At 31.7% G+C, this 18679-nt stretch overlaps 2 protein-coding genes across 2 annotated transcripts in view; one reads left to right on the top strand and one right to left on the bottom strand.

Moving 5' to 3' along the window:
* The window catches only part of LOC124535235 (neuropeptide SIFamide receptor-like), a 161229-nt gene that overhangs the window by 129056 nt on the left and 13494 nt on the right, over positions 1 to 18679 (top strand). The window lies entirely within an intron of this gene.
* LOC124535239 lies at positions 7912 to 8688 on the bottom strand. Its single transcript, XM_047111370.1, has 2 exons — positions 8611 to 8688; positions 7912 to 8421 (listed from the first exon to the last, which is right to left on the bottom strand). Exons 1-2 carry the CDS (start codon positions 8620 to 8622, stop codon positions 7975 to 7977), a joined length of 459 nt encoding a protein of 152 aa, XP_046967326.1. The 5' UTR covers positions 8623 to 8688; the 3' UTR covers positions 7912 to 7974.

Genomic DNA, 18679 nt, shown 5'->3' with positions numbered 1-18679 from the left:
GAAAATAAACGAACAGGTTAATTATTATTAGATTTACATGTAAAACAATATTTAGTGAACACAAACTATTTATATAAATAATTAAATATTTTCATAATTAACGTACAATTTGTTGCATTTTCGTTTCTGTTGCGCTACTGATAGCTTCTAGAGCAAACTCGATCTTTATATATTCTCTTTAAAAATATACTCCCCAGTTTGCAACTAGATCGACCTTGGAGAATTCTCGTGATAAGGAATAGCCTTCGTTCATATTTCATCACATCCGAATATGTATAATTTTTGAGGTCAAATCTATGATTAGGTTTTGTAGACGAAAGCTTTCTTACATTATTGTAATCATTGCAAACATGCTTTGCGTGATTTTGCATAAGATTTAAAATAGATTATTGTTCTTTATACTAATTAGTAATGTTCTTTTAAAAGTGATGAAAAGATTTATTCAAAACAACAACAACAACAACAACAACCACCTGTAAATTCCCACTGCTGGGCTAAAGGCCTCCTCTCCCTTTGAGGAGAAGGTTTGGCACATATTCCACCACGCTGTTCCAATGCGGGTCGGTGGAATGCACATGTGGCAGAATTTCGATGAAATTAGACACATGCAGGTTTCCTCACGATGTTTTCCTTTATCGCCGAGCACGAGATGAATTATAAACACAAATTAAGCACATATATATAGTGGTGTTTGCCTGGGTTTTAACCCGCAATCATCGGTTAAGATGCACGCGTTCTAACCACTGGGCCATCTCAGCTTGTGGCAAAATATACGTTTTTTAACTTTCGTTTTTTGATTGCTAGTTGACGTGCGCGATATCATTTGCGTTTTATGAATTGGTATTCAGATGCAGAAGTATGAAAAGTATTTCCTTCAGATCGACAAACAGCGTTATTGTGCCATATATAATATTTGTAAAGATAGTATGAAGGATATTTTATATTTTTTCTAGTGCCAGGAATCTTTGGGTGAGTGTAATCACTTACATCAGTGAACCAATAGGATCTTCTTTCTTGTAAATATTTTATAAATAAAATTTTAACAAAAAGAAAAACCGACTTCAAACAAAACACTATTTTAAAACAAATAAAAATGCACTAAAAAGTAATAAAAATAATTGCATATTTAACATATTTTTGAGAGTCCTCCTAGCTAAAATGAATTGAAAAATATTAGACTACTTAAAAGTCGATTTACGATTATATAACGTAGTTATAGTTATTGTTATATTTGGAGCCGGTATCTGCCACGTGCACACGCCTCAACAATCAAAAGAAAGAAGCGATACGAGCCTCTTGATTGACTCAGTATAATATCGTATAAAAGGTAATTTGTAAGAAACATATTTCTTAAAGTATTCTCGTATTGTTTTTTGATAGATATAGTATAGGGTTGGCTGACACCGACTCCAAATATAGCAATAATTATAACTACATTATATAATCGTAAATCGACTACAAGAGTAACTACTGAGTTTCTTGTCTGATCCTCTTAGTGGAATCTTTACGGCAAGCCGGTTGTAGCTTCACTTAATATAGTTGTTAAATGACGTTCGAAATTCAAAAGTGCTTGAAAAGCCAACTTGAATCAAGTTCATTTTGATTGATTAGGGTAGTCCATATTAGTTTTTTAAACTGTGAATTAAACTATGTATGTATATACGTTATAGTATATACGTAAATTTTACAATTTCCATAATTGTAGTCCAAAAGTAATAGCAATTAATTTATATTATTTCGACGAAATAGATGACCTTGTTACTCATGTCTTAGGCCTATTTGCATAATCGCGTTAATATTACATAGTCTAAACAAACAACTTCGGTAGGATACATTTAGCACATACTTGCCTATACAAAATAACATAAAGTATTTACTTAGTTAACCACAAATTTGCCACATACAAGGCATCATAATCATTCTTGATTCAACTGTATTTATTAAGGGATGGTTAATTTTAATTAGCATTTCATTAAGGACCAGCGACCTTCTTCTCGACTTATTCTATCTATTAAAAAAAACGCATAAAAATGCGTTGCGTAGTTTTAAAGATTTAAGTATACAGAGTGATATAGAGACAAAGAAAGCGACTTTGTTTTATAATATGTAGTGAAGCTCTCGTATTATTTATTATTAGTAAATCTTTGCCGTATCTCAATAAATAAGACAATAGCTGGTCTATTTCAAAATAGAGCTCAATTCGTAGTGATTTAATTTAATAAGCTGATAAAACAATAAGCATCGTTAAGTACCTTGTTAGAGTGGACATTTGTCTTATATTTTGTACAAAAACAAGTCGAACAGGTTTACCGTAAAAAACTAAATCTTCAAAGTCGTGTTCTACATGCCAATTTATAATTAATAACATGTGACATCTATATTATGTAATAATATTAATAATAGTATCTGATAATTTTTATCTTTCACATTTACTAATTGAGAATAATATTTTAATTATAAAATCAAATGTATAAATACCTAAACAAAAAAGAATGGTACGTTGTATCTCAATCTATACTGAGAGCTGAGATGGCCCAGTGGTTAGAACGCGTGCATCTTAACCGATCATTTCGGGTTCAAACTAAGGCAAGCACCACTATATATATGTGCTTAATTTGTGTTTATAATTCATCTGGTGAAGGAAAACACCGTGAAGAAACCTGCATGTGTCTAATTTCATCGAAATTCTGCCACATGTGTATTCCACCAACCCGCATTGGAACAGCGTGGTGGAATATGTTCCAAACCCTCTCCTTAGTGGGAGAGTAGGCCATTAGCCCAGCAGTGGAAAATTTACAGTAATGAATGAGAAAGTAATTCTGTCTGTGTTTCACGACCAAACCCATGAACTGAATTTGATGAAACTCGATGTAAACAAAAAAAGCAAACTTCAACTCCAAGGAAGGACATATATAAGGAGGCTTCTCTTTTTAATCAGTATCCCAAAATTTCATGTTTCTAACTTCACAAATGACGGATTTCCATACAAAGGTTTAACTCTTATTTCACCTCCTTTGAGGTAGAACTTCCAAAATTCCTTTCTTTGTCGATGTCTACTCAACAAATTGATCATATTTGCTAAATTTCAAGCCTTTAACTTTAATACTTTTGGCTCGGCGATGATGTATCAGTCAGTCAGCACTTGTTGTTTTATATGTATAAATTAAAAACAAATGAATTCAATTAAAAAATAAGAAATATATTTTCAATAACAAAACAGTTTATTTATAAAATAATATCAATGGTGGTAAGCGTACAGCGGTAATGAGTGCACAACCGGGACAGTTTCGTGTACAGTTGAGCTTTGGTGAGTTACAGCGGAGTCGCCGGTCTTGTACGAGACGAGCGGAGAGGAGTAAGACGTGTAGTAAGTTGGAGCGTGGAATACTGGGGCGTGGACCTCTGGGACATGGACCACGGGCGTGTGGATCACTGCGGTGCTGCCGTGGTTCACAACTTGGTTGCTCTTTGTGACCGTTGTCTTTCCTGATGGCACGTGGTATTCCACTTCATGGGTCGCCAACACAGGCGTGTGTAGCACGTGGGTGCTACCATGGTCGATAGAGTGGCTGCTTGTTGTGAGAGTCGACTTGCCAAGAGGTACATACGAGTTGTATCCTAAGTAGCCTGGAGCGGCGAGGGTGACTGCCAAGATGGCGCTGAAGATGATCTATATAAAATAGTGAAATAAATTAATAATTTCATATTTTTAATATTCTAGAAAGCTTTTTTCTAAAAAAAATATACTTTTATGCAGGAAATAACTTATTTTTTTTCTATTAATCAATTTTGTAAATTTAGCGTTACTCAGATAATTAAAATAGCGTTATTGTTATTACTTTTGGATCAATGACTTACGATTTGTTGCATTTTTCTGGGTAAGGTCTTGTACTCAACTGATAAATTGTAAGGCCCAGCGTGCTCTTTTATATGAAATGTTGAAATAGCCGCCCTAGTCCCGAGCCCACGATTTCTGTGTACTTGACAATTTATTTCGGTATGAAATCGCCCTCGTGTCTATTACGCCACATAATAAACATAGATTAATATTTTAGAGGTCACATTAATATTTTAGGTAATGTGTTCATTTATTTAAAAAAAAAAGTTTGTGTTCCTTGCCTGTATGTCTCGATAGAATCTACATTCCGAACTGTGGTAGCTTCAATTAAAATAGTTTTTTAGGTATCGGTTCAAAATTATTGTGAAAGCCTACTTGAATAAAGTATATTTTGATTTCAAACAGATACCTTTATGTAATTACAAGTATGACGTGTCATGCTTTATAAAGTAACTATTAATTGCCTAAATTTATTTGAATATAGTTCAGGAGTTAGGATTGTTGTTATGAGATTTAAAAGTGATCTTCCATATATTTTTTCTATAATATGAGCAGGCAAATTAATCACCTAAAGATTAGTTATCGAATAAAAATTACATAATTTATAATTCACGAATGTACTATGGATCTTGCGTTCTATAGTACCTTTTGTTTGCAGTTATAGTGGCTTTGAACCCCCTTAAACGGAAACAATGTTTTGTTGATAATTAGTAGTGTTCTACTAATTATCAAATCCCTACTATTGACGAGTACAACTAAGTAAGTATAATAATTAGACTTTATAAGTGTTATGAAAACATCGTAAAGAAATTTTTGTATATTTCGAATAAACACTTTTGCAATAGGATAGAAGGCTTTAGTTTAGCAGTGAAACATTTGCAGACTGTTAGTTTTGATTTATTTTTGGTATATGAATTCACGAAATGTCTGTCCTATAAATCTAAACACTTTCGGGAGTGTTTTAAGCAGCACTATCAATAACCGGCGACATAGAATTTGTATTAAGTAACAGTTATTGCAATGCTGATATTTTTAATGTACAAAAATTTAGCATGTTCAGCAAAATTCTTTTGGCCGACTCTTACGTATCCCATGGATGGCTGGGACCCAAATTTACTCAATTGGAACTATATTGAAATTTAATTACAAGTACACATAAATATGGTACTGAAATAAAATAAAATTTCAAGAATTCAATCTTGAGTAATTTTACAATTAATTGATTGTCTTTTCTTATTTATTATCACATAAAAAAATCTGTGCTACGTTTTTTTTCGCATCCAAAGTTACGTCTAAACATACTGATGTCAATATATATTCTAAATTAAATTCTTATTGTTCACATAACATGCAGAAATATGAATATAAAATTATGAATTATAGCTGGTATATATTCTATCTACATTCCATAGATATCACCTGTGTACTTAATACAAGTTTTTTAATAATATTGTAACTAACATACATTTAATTTGTGTCTTTATTAGTCCAGTCAATAAATCCACAAAGTAATGAATAACTAATCCGTTTAAAACTTATACACAAGGATACCTAACTGTTTAATTGGTATCTCCGCGAACAGAGTTACGGTAACATAAAAAAGGCCGAACAATATTAAATATATTCTCATAACGTCCTGGCAACCCACATCATATTAGGTAATTAAAAAAGTATTTATGTCATAATAATATTTGAAAAATGAACGTATGTAATAAAAAAAAGTGCGCTTGAAGCGCTGTATAATAATATCAGCTGAAGGAACATTACCTATATTTTTTATGCTTTTTTATGAATTGGAGATTGAATACAGGTCGTTTATTATTATAAAAAGATAAGAGTTTCATATATTTCTCTGAGAGTTGCTAATAATTCAGCCACTTTGATAATGAAATTATGAAAAGAAAATTAAACGAAGCGCTTTATCGATTACAGTGGGTAAAATGTTTATTTTTTTAAGCCGGTTAAACACCTTATTTGAAAAGAATAGTATAGGGGTGTATTTTTAATGACGTCATATTGTTTGTGAATACAATTATTAGGAAAAAAAATGTAAAATAGGATACGTAATAATTTACTCATAAAACAAAATCAATGGTATGCAGCGTACAGCGGTAATGAGTTCACAACCGGGACGGTTTCGTGCACAGTTGAGCTTTGGTGAGTTACAGCGTGAGTTAAGCTCAACTGTACACGAAACTGTCCCGGTTGTGAACTCATTACCGCTGTACGCCTACCACCATTGATAAAATTTTATTAATAAATTGTTTTGTTGCCAAATCATATTTTTTATTACTCCCATAGAATAACGCAGATACAATATTATAGGATTGTAAAAAATATTTCTTTTATAGGTAACATTAATGTCATTAATTTCATTATCATCAAGTATAGTCGACATAAAAAAACAAAATGGGTATACGCCATTTGTTAGATAAAGATTTTGAAATCTATGTGGCTATCATTATTTGGTTAAAAAAAGTATTAAAACAAATTAACACATTTTCGCAATAGAAAATGGTAAAAATATTAAATTAACAATTACACGATCAAGATTCATGTTGAAGATTTTAATCAAAGAATCACTAAATGAATCCAAGGAAAAACTAAGCTCATTTAAGATATTACGACGTTGACCTCTCCTCTACAACGGTGATATTAGAGCTATTTTGGGAATGGTCGTACTGATATCAATTAAAACTGAAAAAATATTGTATCCTAGATATCCTAGATAAAAAAATTAGTACTTTTTAGTGTTCATCCAAAAACGTAAAGTCTAATAGGTCTGGTAGACCGCTTGGAGAAAGAACTTTAAAATATCGAAAGGTTTTTGTCTTGTATCAAAGCAATAAGGCATCTGAGACATTACTACGTTGTTACAATCATATCGCTTCCCGCTGTACGTACGCTTAGATCTTTAAGCTATGCAAAGGAATTTAATGTGACTTTCATCAATAAACAGAGTGACTCAAGAGGAATGTTATAGCAGAGGAAAGTCAACTAAAAGCCTTTAATATAAAGGTATATATATATCCTCTTTGTACTCCGTATGAAACCGGGACAGGGAGCTACTATATTTATAAGTATGCTTCTACCCCTACAATCAATAAGCCGGTAAGGTTCTGTTATGGCCATTATGGTGTTATGCAAAATTCTATGTATTCAAGAGTCTATTGTATAAAATAAGCATTTCCTATTGTTTAAGTATTTGCGATTATTGCGTGGTATTGTTAAGAAATACAGGATTACGTTTGCAATTATTACATTTATATTTTCAGACGTGATAATGCTATTACATAAATTATTATATTTCATAAGTATTCAAGTCAGACGTTTTTTGGACATTTCTTCGATTGATTTTTTGAGGAAAATTTACAATATTTATTTTAGAATAATCTTCTGATCTTTCAAATATATCTTGGATTAAAATTTCAATAAAATGATACATTCAGTCAGAAATATAATTCAATCAATAAAAAATACAAACAAGCGTTAGTTTATAAAAAATGGTGTTATCCTGTTATTACTAATTCGCAATAAATAGTGCACAGCTGTACACTGCTCCCTCATCTCTTAAATAAAATAGTTGATAATGTAATTAAGCAGTAATGGACATGGTTTTATTGCGATATGTTCTCGTTGTTACTCGGGTTTGACTTTGTGATCTTCGGTCAAGTTTTTCGCATTCTAACTACTCGGCTATTTTACTTGTATAAAGTTGTCATCAATATTTAATACTTTAAAAAAATAACTCTCATGAAGTATAACAATGACTATAAATTTATAATTCCTTCCAAAGATCGGAAAGTAATACACATAATAGGAAATTATTTTTCCTAAAATCAGACCATCAAAATCAAACCAAAATCAGTTTAACTTAAATAGGTAATTTTTATTCGTACCGGTAGAAGTAGGCTCATAAAACACACTTAGAAGGCGTTACAGTATTTAATTAATTATAAAGCTAATTAAACATAATATTCCAGATTTTCCCGCTCATTATTTGGGAAGATGGGACTTAAAAGAATAATCAATATGTTACTATATATTATATACTATGGTATTTTACATTTTAAAAGCAAAACAGGAGGCGAATAAAAATTTAGTTTAGTAACGGAAACATTTATTCATAAAACAAATCAATGGTATGAGGCGTACAGCGGTACTGAGTTTACAACTGGGACAGTTTCGTGCACAGTTGAGCTTTGGTGAGTTACAGCGGAGTCGCCGGTTTTGTACGAGACGAGCGGAGAGGAGTAAGACGTGTAGTAAGTTGGAGCGTGGAACACTGGAGCATGGACCACTGGGGCGTGGACCACTGGAGCATGGACCACGGGGGTGTGGATCACTGCGGTGCTGCCGTGGTTCACAACTTGGTTGCTCTTCGTGACTGTTGTCTTTCCTGATGGCACGTGGTATTCCACTTCATGGGTCGCCAACACAGGCGTGTGTAGCACGTGGGTGCTTCCATGGTCGATAGAGTGGCTGCTTGTTGTGAGAGTCGACTTACCAAGAGGTACATAGGAGTTGTATCCTAAGTAGCCTGGAGCGGCGAGGGTGACTGCCAAGATGGCGCTGAAGATAATCTGAAAATAAATAATGATATTGAAAAAATCTGATTCACTTATGTAATCTGAAATCATTGGTTTTAGAATATTTAACTCTCTTAGTATAATTTCTTTTTCTTTATTTTTGGCGAATTCTTTTTAAGCTAACATTTGATGAAAATTAATATGAATTTATTTTATATATTTTTTATTTTTAAATTAACTCACAATTTGTTGCATTTTGCTGGTAACGTCTGCTGGTCAACTGCTGATTTGTAAATCTAGTTCAATCTTTTTATATGCTGCAAAAAATAAGCGCCCCAGTCTATAACCGGTGTGTACTCGATAATTTCTTCTGATAACAAATAGCCTTCGTACTTGTGACATCACATCCGAATCTATTTTGAATGAAATTTTAGAGGTCGCGCTTATATACTTTTTAGCTGATTTCTGTTATCATGTTGCTTTTCTGTATTAATTAAATTTGTTGTTTCTTAAATTTTATTTGTGTAGATAAGACCTCATTTCAATCCTTTTAAAAAATATTGAATGGTCAAAGTCACTTATGAAATAGAGGAAATTAATGGTTTTTTGTTGATCTTGGGAATGGAAAAATCGCGTTCAGAACATATCCAATAAAATACAATTTCAGTTATAGGACATTATTGATATATACAAATTAAAAAAGGCACTAGTATTATTTGGTCTGAGTATTTTAGAAATGGTTTGCGGTATAGTTTTGGCAATCGATAAATAATGCTTCTGTAAAAAGAAAAGGTTTATAGTTCTGTGAGGTTGGGAGTTTTTAAATAATTCATCAGAATCGCTTTCTAAATCTGCCGATAGTCCATATATATGGATCCTATTGTTCGGAGAGTTATCACAAAAGATTACACGTTTGAGAAGCATCGGATAAATCGTAATCTCTTATATTAAAATGTAACGAGACAAAATATAGTAGGTACCACACACTCATCAGTTATTCCACCGTCAAATAAGAGTACTCAGTATTGTTGTGTTCCGGTTTGAAGGGTGAGTGAGCCAGTGTAACTACAGGCACAAGGGACATAACATCTTAGTTCCCAAGGTTGGTGGCACATTGACGATGTTAGGAATAGTTAATATTTCTTACAGCTTCATTGTCTATGGGAGATGCTGACCCAGGTGGTCTATATGCCCATTCGCCGATCTAAAACAAAAAAAAAATATGGCACTTTTTATTTTTATGATATAAATATTGTTGACTTGGCATAATAATCATCAGGCCATTTGATGGTAAGTAGTCACCACTGTGCATAGATGTTGACGCTTTTATAAATCTATACTAATATTATAAATGTGAAACTCTGCCTATCTATCGTTCTTTCACTGCCAAACCACTAAACCGAATTGGACGAAATTTGGTATCAAGCAGATTTGAACTCTAAGAAAGGACATAGGGTACATTTTAGCTTGACAAATGACAATCATTATAATATAAATATATAAAATACTGAAGCTGAGATGGCCCAGTGGTTAGAATGCGTGCATCATAACCGATGATTGCGGGTTCAAACCCAGGCAAGCACCACTATATATATGTGCTTAATTTGTGTTTATCATTCATCTCGTGCTCGGCGGTGAAGGAAAACATCGTGAGGAAACCTGCATGTTTCTAATTTCATCGAAATTCTGCCACATGTGCATTCTACCAACCCGCATTGGAACAGCGTGGTGGAATATGTTCCAAATCCTCTCCTTAATGGAAGAGGAGGCCTTATCTCAGCAGTGGGAAATGTACAGGCTGTTACTTTACTTTTACTTTACTAAATGACAATCAACCTCTTAAAACGCAAGCGAAGCCATGGGCAACAACTGGTTTTAAATATTCCTGATGGCCAATATGCTACCACCTAAGTTGCTATGCCCTTTGTGCCTGTCACACTCGCTTACTCACCCTTCAAACCGAAATGCAATAATACTAACAACAATAACATCGAGCCCTATTTCTGAGCCATAACTTTCCTCTAAAGAATGCTTTGAGATTATTTCATGCAGGTTTCCTCACCATAATTACTTAACGAGCTGCTAAGCATGAAATTAATTATAAAAACAAAAAGCTAATTTGTAATATTTACAATTTAATCTCTAATAGACAAGCGTCCGTTGAATTTTGTAACCAAGCCCGCCCGTATATTGCAGAGTAGGAAATATGCAAGTCATAACGTTGACTTGAAGACACTTTACACTTACCTTAATATTTATTTCTTTAATTTAACCGTCGAGGTGGAGATTATTCTTTAAGAATTGTATAGTTTAACTTTCAAAATATATAAAAAGAACATCATAATATAAATTCTGTAAACTAATACATTAAAATATAATTAGAGATTATTTCAATTCCGATGAAATGACGTACTGATAAGTTATAATTGATATTATTATATATTTTGCTTCCATACCTCAACCTTGTTAACTAAGATGTTATATCAATCAGATATATGTATATTATGTATTGCTCGTTATAATATATGATGACTTAGAGGCATGTACCCAGACAAAGCTCCCTAATAAAGTATTATGTATACGCGTCTTTAAACACTTTTCATTTCTATCATCTGATTGTAATCTCTTACTTCATTGTATTTCCGACCTTCGATTTATCTTATTATAAGATTTATTAATTGTGAAGTAATATCTAATGAAATTAGAGAACAATTGTAAGCGGATAACATTCTGTGACGTGCTCCGTGTTAAAAGAGCTTGTTTAATTCCAGCCTTACTCTAATCGTTATTGTTTTAAGCAATCGAGATTTATTTTAATGATATTAGAATTGTTTATTTGTATCACTAGAGTCGAATGATGGAAACTTCAATTGTTTTATAGATATACATATGAGCTATTTAAACCCTAATTTAAAATATCTTAATATTATGAGTGAAGATTAGGATTATTTGAAATTCCTTAACAATATTAAAGATAAAAAACATGCTAATAAGTAAAAGTTCCATTGATATTTTATTTTACTAGCTCTGCCCGCGACTTTGTGCGCACAGCAGACTTTGACTTGTATTGACAGCATTTTGACATTGCAGCGTGACCTTTCTTATATTCTAAACTAAAAGTAGCCAAAGTTATTCTTATTACATCAGCTATCTGCCAGTGGAAGCCCCGTCAAAATTGGTTCAGCCGTCCCAGGGATTAACTGGAATAAGAAAACAGACAGACAGAAAAAAATTATAAAAAAAATTATTTTGGTATATTGGTATATGTAACGTGTATACATTTATATAAACTCATGTAGTAAATAGCGTTTATTTTAATATTACAAACAGACACACCAAATTTATTATGTGTATTGATTAAAAGCTAACTTACATGCTTACATACATGCTTACATGCTTTAATTACTCACGTAATACATTTAAATAAAATCAGTTGATTTTTGAAAAACTGCGATTTAATTATTAAAACGAAATAATTTCTTAACCTTTCGATTATTAAGCACTTATAAGTCAATTACATTTATGAAATGATCGGTTCAATAACTGTATCACGTTGTAACTGGTTTTCCAATCAAGTATCGAAGTACTAATTATAATTAATATCAATATGCTAATTTAGATAATCTACTTTTATACATAATGTATAATATATTATGTGACGAAAAATAAATAAAAATAAATTACACGGAATTATATGTCATTAATAACGAAACGATAAGCTGATAACATTTTTATTGGTGTATCTCGTTAATATTCATATGGCAAGGATTATATTCACGTACAGATTGGATCAAACAAATTCAATTTAGTTTAGATATTGCTGTATGATAATAGTTAATAATAATTTCTAATTAATCAGCGTTGATTTTACAAAGACTGGACATGGTGTAACGATCCCATGAGCAAAGAGCCTCCTCCTCCCAATACCTTCTAAAACCCAGTTACAAACACGATACATTTATATATTCATCTCAAATTTCATGTCCACGCGTGGGCTTCTCATATCTCAAAAGTCTCAGTTACGGATACATGAAAGGTGATATTATGTCTATATACGTCTAGGAGTACTACAAGCTTGAAGAAAAAAAACTACTCTCAAATTCGCCTATAAGTTTTATTCTCATTTAACCTAGAAACGTTAATATTTAAAAAAAAAAAAAAACAATTTTTGCTGTAGTTTGATCGTTCAGTTCGACCTTCTCTTCGCTGTTTCAAATACGTATCAAGCTCTAGGCATTATACAATTAATTATATATTTATTATCTGCCTTTTAAAAACCATTACATGTTCCAGGGAATATTATCAAAGCAGACACAGTAATCAAATTGCTGAGATTTACTGAAAGTGATCCTGTATTCACTTTTTCCATAATGTAGTAGTAGTCAGCAAATGGATCAACACCGCCCTTAGCTCAGCATCACATTAGCACTGTGAGAAAGTTCAACGATCCCTTTCATCCCTGTGTGTATATCACCTTGGCTCACTCATCCTCCCCTGGGTCACTACGATACTAAATATTGCTGTTTCAGATACTTACAAATTTTAAAACGTTTATATAATTGTAAAACCGACATCTACAGTTCGAAGTTCGTTTGTCTTTTCGTCGTAAATAAACTAAAAACGAGTTAATGCCCTTGATTTCGACCTCATTAAGTATTTCTAATAAATTATTTAAAGCAAATTCATTTTATGTTACATACATGCAATTATGTACATTAACACGCGATTGGCAACGTGACCATCGCTTGTTAGATATATGTCAACTATCAGCTATATGATTTTACTGATAATAATATATTTGTTAATATTCCTCGCCTACTTTCATCAATGGTCTAGAAACTAATTTGTATAACAATACATTATAAGGTCCTTAATTTAAACTTGTATCCAAGCTATGAATGTGTTTCATAAATATAGCTATCATTCATTAAATGTGTAACTTACAAAATGTCAAGTAGGTTTTCCAAATAAATAATGTAGTATACATAGGGGTAAATTTCGTTTTATTATCATTAATCAGGATGACCCAGTGTTAAATTTCGAGTTACAAGTTATCTTAAAATTATTATTTATATATCAACATTGAAAACGAAATATAAAATTGCTTTATTGTAAGTAAAACGGCTACTTGTTAAATGCATGTTAAAATGCAAATTAAGAAAAATCGCATCAAAATAAAAACCTGTAATTTGACAAAAATTACAGTTATCTTGTGATTTATTACTGGTCTTTCTTGCACTTCACAATGTTACAACATCAAAAAGAATTGCAGTAATAACATTATTCATCGGCTTACATGTTTTTTTTTTAAACTTATATGCAGTTTAACTGTAAAAAGAGGTAACATTTGAAGGTCGTATGATTATGTTATGATAAAACTTGTGTTAAATTCTAATTCAAAAATGCTTCGAGCTAAATCAATATTCAGTACATGACGCTATCGTTTATATCGTTTAATGATTGCAAATAAAAATAAATGCTATATACCAGTTGTTGCCCCCGGCTTCGCTCGCGTTTTAGTGGATTGATTGATTGATAACATGTGTTAGGCAAAGTGGTATTTAAAAAGTAGCCCATGTTCTTCTTTGGAGTTCAAATTTGCTTTATACGAAATTTCATCAAATTCAGTTTAGTGATATGGTAGTGAACGACAGAAAATAAATAATTGTATTTTTTTATTTGAACATGAGTCGAGATGGCCTTGTGGTTAGAACGCGTGCATCTTAACCGATAATTGCGGGTTCAAACCCAGGCAAGCACCGCTGATTCATGTGCTTAATTTGTCTTTATAATTCATCTCGTGCTCAGCGGTGGAGGAAAACATCGCGAGGAAGCCTGCATGTGACAAATTTCATAGAAATTCTGCCACCTGTGTATTCCACCAACCCGCCTTGGAACAGCGTGGTAGAATATGTTCCTTCTCCTCAAAGGGAGAGGAGGCCTTTAGCCCAGCAGTGGGAATTTACGGGCTTTTGTTGTTGTTGTTGTTTAATATTATCACATACGACAATGGATGTATCGAGGGAAAGACGTTATGGCTGAAAAGAATGTTACTTATGAGATGACGTCAAACAGAAGTGTGGAATAAGACATGCTGCGCCGATCCCAAATATAATTGGGATAAGGGAAGGATGACAATGATGATTAATTACCTCACTGTTTAGTTTATACCGTTAGATTATAATCTATCTTACGAGATAGCAAACTACCGAAAGATTGTGAACGGTGACTCGGCTTGCAAAAAACTTATAAAATTAAGACAGTTTATAACATTTCGTTTATTTTGTATAATTGACTATATATACAATTTTCTGAAAAATTGGGCATTACTAATAAATTATAAGTTACTCCGCCTAGATAGGTTATGATTTAATAGTATTTACAGTTTTACGGTGACATACATTATACATTTTTCGTTTTTTTTAATTAGTTGTACGACGAGTAAATGTCACCTCTCCCCAAAGACATAGTCACCGTAAGAAATTCTAATCATTCCTTATATCTCCAATGCAACACTAACTTTGTGATCGAAGTTATTTTGTCTTTGGTGCCTATAGTTACACTGGCTCACTCATCCTCCTAACCTGACAAACACAACAATACAACAACACAAAGTATTACTGCTAGCAAGTACACTCATCTTGGTATTTAAGTTTATCAAAAGAAGTTGCGTATAGTTTATTTATAAAGACGTTAAAATATTTCTTCATTGTCTTAAAACAAGTCATCGTAAGGCACGCCTCTAGATTTAAAGACGTCGATAAACTCGGAATTCTGTTAAACAAGCCTCCGTTACCGAGAAACGATGGCAATTATAATAATTATGCCACCGTAGGATAATCACTTAAAAAAAATCATGATTTATTATTTATAATCTTATCTACGTATATTATTTAATTCCATTACACGGTACACCTTAAATCATTTCTCAGACCTTTGACCTCCTTTCCGTATCATAAAAGGTGTTATGACTTGTCTGTGACTTTTAAGGTGGACTGATGAAAGATTGATTAATGTTTATAAATATTATTTAACTTAATATACCGCGTTTTGTAATTTTGATACTTTTAAAGGTTCTGCCAGAAGTCATATATCAATTTTTGTATCATTTATCGTGTGTCGTTAAATTAAAAAAAGTGGGTATTTTTTTCCTGTTCTCCTTGAATAAGGCTTTATATATTGCTCTGATCTTTTGAAAAATATTGAGAGTCGATAAATTTCAATACTCAATATTAAAGTTAATTTGGTTCATTTTACGCAAACAAAACTATATAAAAGACATAAAAAATTGTCACAACTCAACGTTATAGAGACGCAAAGTTTTTTCGACTCACGTGTATGTTTGTTTATGATAGCTATATTCTCTAACATACAAATAATGGTTATCTGGGCGTTCATCCGGAAACATCTAGACCTTTTGATCAACTAAACTTTTCCTATATACAATTCTCAGATTCCTTATTATTTCCTAACACAATAACATTTGCGAGAATCAGAAAATATAGACTCTTTCATCAGTACAAGATATTAATTAATTATAAATAGATTTTATCTATCTGATTTGCGGAAACAATTAACTCTCTTAAAATATATTACCACAAAAATATAAACTAAAACTAAATGGTGCTAATTATTTAATTTTTTATTTAATTTAAAACTAACTATTTAAAATTCTCAATTTGAGTAAATTATTTAACCAGTAGTAACACATAAGTAGATTTATATCGAATTTAAATTTTATTAAGCCTACTACCAATTGAATTGAGTTTTATAAATATGGTCCGAATATAATATAATAATATATTTTTAAAATAAATAATGAGATAATTAATTTACGTTCATTAAACAATATGTCACTGGTCGTTAATAAAAAAATATCTTGAATTGATAAAATTGGGATGCAGTAATTAAAAAGTAAAGGTTCTATGAATTGTTATTAAAATTGGTATAGTTTTATTGTTAAATCGTGTCTAATGTACAAACTGTTCTTCCTGTCGGTTTTAGTTGTCAAATTACATAAACCTTATCACGATCAGATAAGGTATATTTTAAATATGCATGTATAAGAGGACATATATACAGACAAGTATAGTTCTACTATTTTGACTTAGACTGAATTAAAGCTTGACTAATTTTAGGGCGCCAAAGTTTCTTATCATGCAATAATTATCAATTATTGACACTATATATCAATCTGTAGCCTATTCCAATTAAAGTAGCAAAAAAACATGCGATTTACTAATAGCACAGCTATATCGTAAAATAAAAAGAGTTTATGACCAATATATCGTTATTTATAATGCAACAATATTGCATTTAATATGTCCTTTTTAATTTTACTCACAAAATTCTGTGACAGTGTCGTCAAAACCATTGGGAATATTATATCAAGCTCTCGACCAATGACATCGCTTCAATTTGCTATCAAATGTTGTTTAGTTGGCCTTTTTCCTGTTATTATTGGAATAAACTCGAATTATATTTTGATATGTTTATTGAAAACAAACTTCTTTAAAATAATATTGAAATATTCTAATATAATTTGTTCAGGCGCGTTTGGTTACCACCCACTCATTAATATTGAACAAATCAATTCTCTGTTTTGCTTTATGCCACACTGAGTGAGCCAATCTAATCAGATAATATTTATTGAATACGGTAGGGAATATAGTGGACAATATACCTTGCAGAGCAAATATATAGGAGAAATGATGACCAGTAATAAAAGAAAATGTAAAAACAATTGATCGACTTACCATTTATCAACTACTCTGTCAATCTTAGCTATTCTATAAATTCTCGATTTATCTGAGGAGCAACTAAAATGAAAAGTAACAATATACAGCAAAGCACTTGGTAGTAGGACTTTGTGCCAGCCCGCCTGGGTAGGTACCACCCACTCAATCAGATATTCTACCGCTAAACAACAATACACAGTTGTGTTCCGGTTTGAAGGGTGAGTGAGTACTAATGATTGATTGAATTTATCTAGATGATGTTTAAATATAAGTTTCAGATCTGTTCTCTAGAGGCCAATTTTAGAGATTATCTTACCAGCTAGTGAGGTTTGCATATACGTTTCATGTATCTGAATGTTTGCTAAATATATATTTTTAGAGGATTTAATAAAACAAATTTTGCACACGAAACTTAGCTCAACGCGTCATCTTCGTTTATTTACATGTCCTAGCTGGACCATTTCATTACATAAAAAAATGAAAGAAACAAGGACGATTTGAAATAATAAATCTTAAGAAACGCCATTCGTGTTGCGCAAAACGATGATTCATATCACTTATACGCTCAGAAAAGGGACAGAAAAATGGGTATCTTTAAGACTGCGATACTCTAAAACATTTCACAACAGACGCTTGCATCTTTTATTATCTCCGAGATTATCTTAAATGCGACTACCTCATTTGGATCTCGAAATTTCTTTGTAATAAGACAATAAGACTGCTGAATGTGACGTATCTCCTGCCGCACTGAATGGGTCCTAATTGGGTGTTATATCACAGATGATGTTTCATAATTGGCGTCAATAAGGTCTAATCACAGCAGAGATCAGATCTGTTTATCAAATTAGCTATGAATGAGCTCATGTGAATAAACTTATCTTGTTTCAAAGTAACATGAAAAAATAACTTTTTATTAGAACATTCATATTTGATGAGAAACGGAAGTAAATGATACTATTTTGTGATAAGTTCTGGAGTTCGATTAATACTTTGTATGAATAAAATATAACGTTTTTCTGATGATACCCAATCTGAAAATAGGTATTTGTACAAACTTAGACCTTTTAACGTAATACAATGGGACTTCTGCCTGAGAGTGAAGTCTTCAGATGCAGGACTGATCAACTTACTAACTCAATAATGAATACCATTTTTTTGTAATACTACTTATAATTAATGTTTTGTAATCTTATGTGTTTGATATTCAAGAATATTTAGACTGTAAGAGATCACAGTATTGTTATTTAGTGGACAGCATAAATATATCTAATTAATAGAATCATTATTTTTCTAGCGCTCAACGGTAAGATATAGTAATATTAAGTAGATGTAAAGATTTTTATAATTTGTTCGTAATTAAAATTTATGAAATGTGTCAAACCGCAGACTTAGCATTCGTTATCATACATGTATCTACTTTACATTGATATATCATTAAAAATATCGGTAATCAATGTACTTGCAAATTTGGAAAGTTAAATTTTACATTTTTAATAAGCGATACGATTTCATCCATAATAAGTATGGATAGCCTACAAATCGATTAGCAAACTGCGACTCGAATCTTAAACGTA

Source organism: Vanessa cardui, chromosome 14, assembly GCF_905220365.1.
Source record: "Vanessa cardui chromosome 14, ilVanCard2.1, whole genome shotgun sequence".
In the NCBI taxonomy this organism is placed as follows: Eukaryota; Metazoa; Arthropoda; class Insecta; order Lepidoptera; family Nymphalidae; genus Vanessa; species Vanessa cardui.
This window is presented reverse-complemented; position numbering and strand designations above follow the sequence as displayed.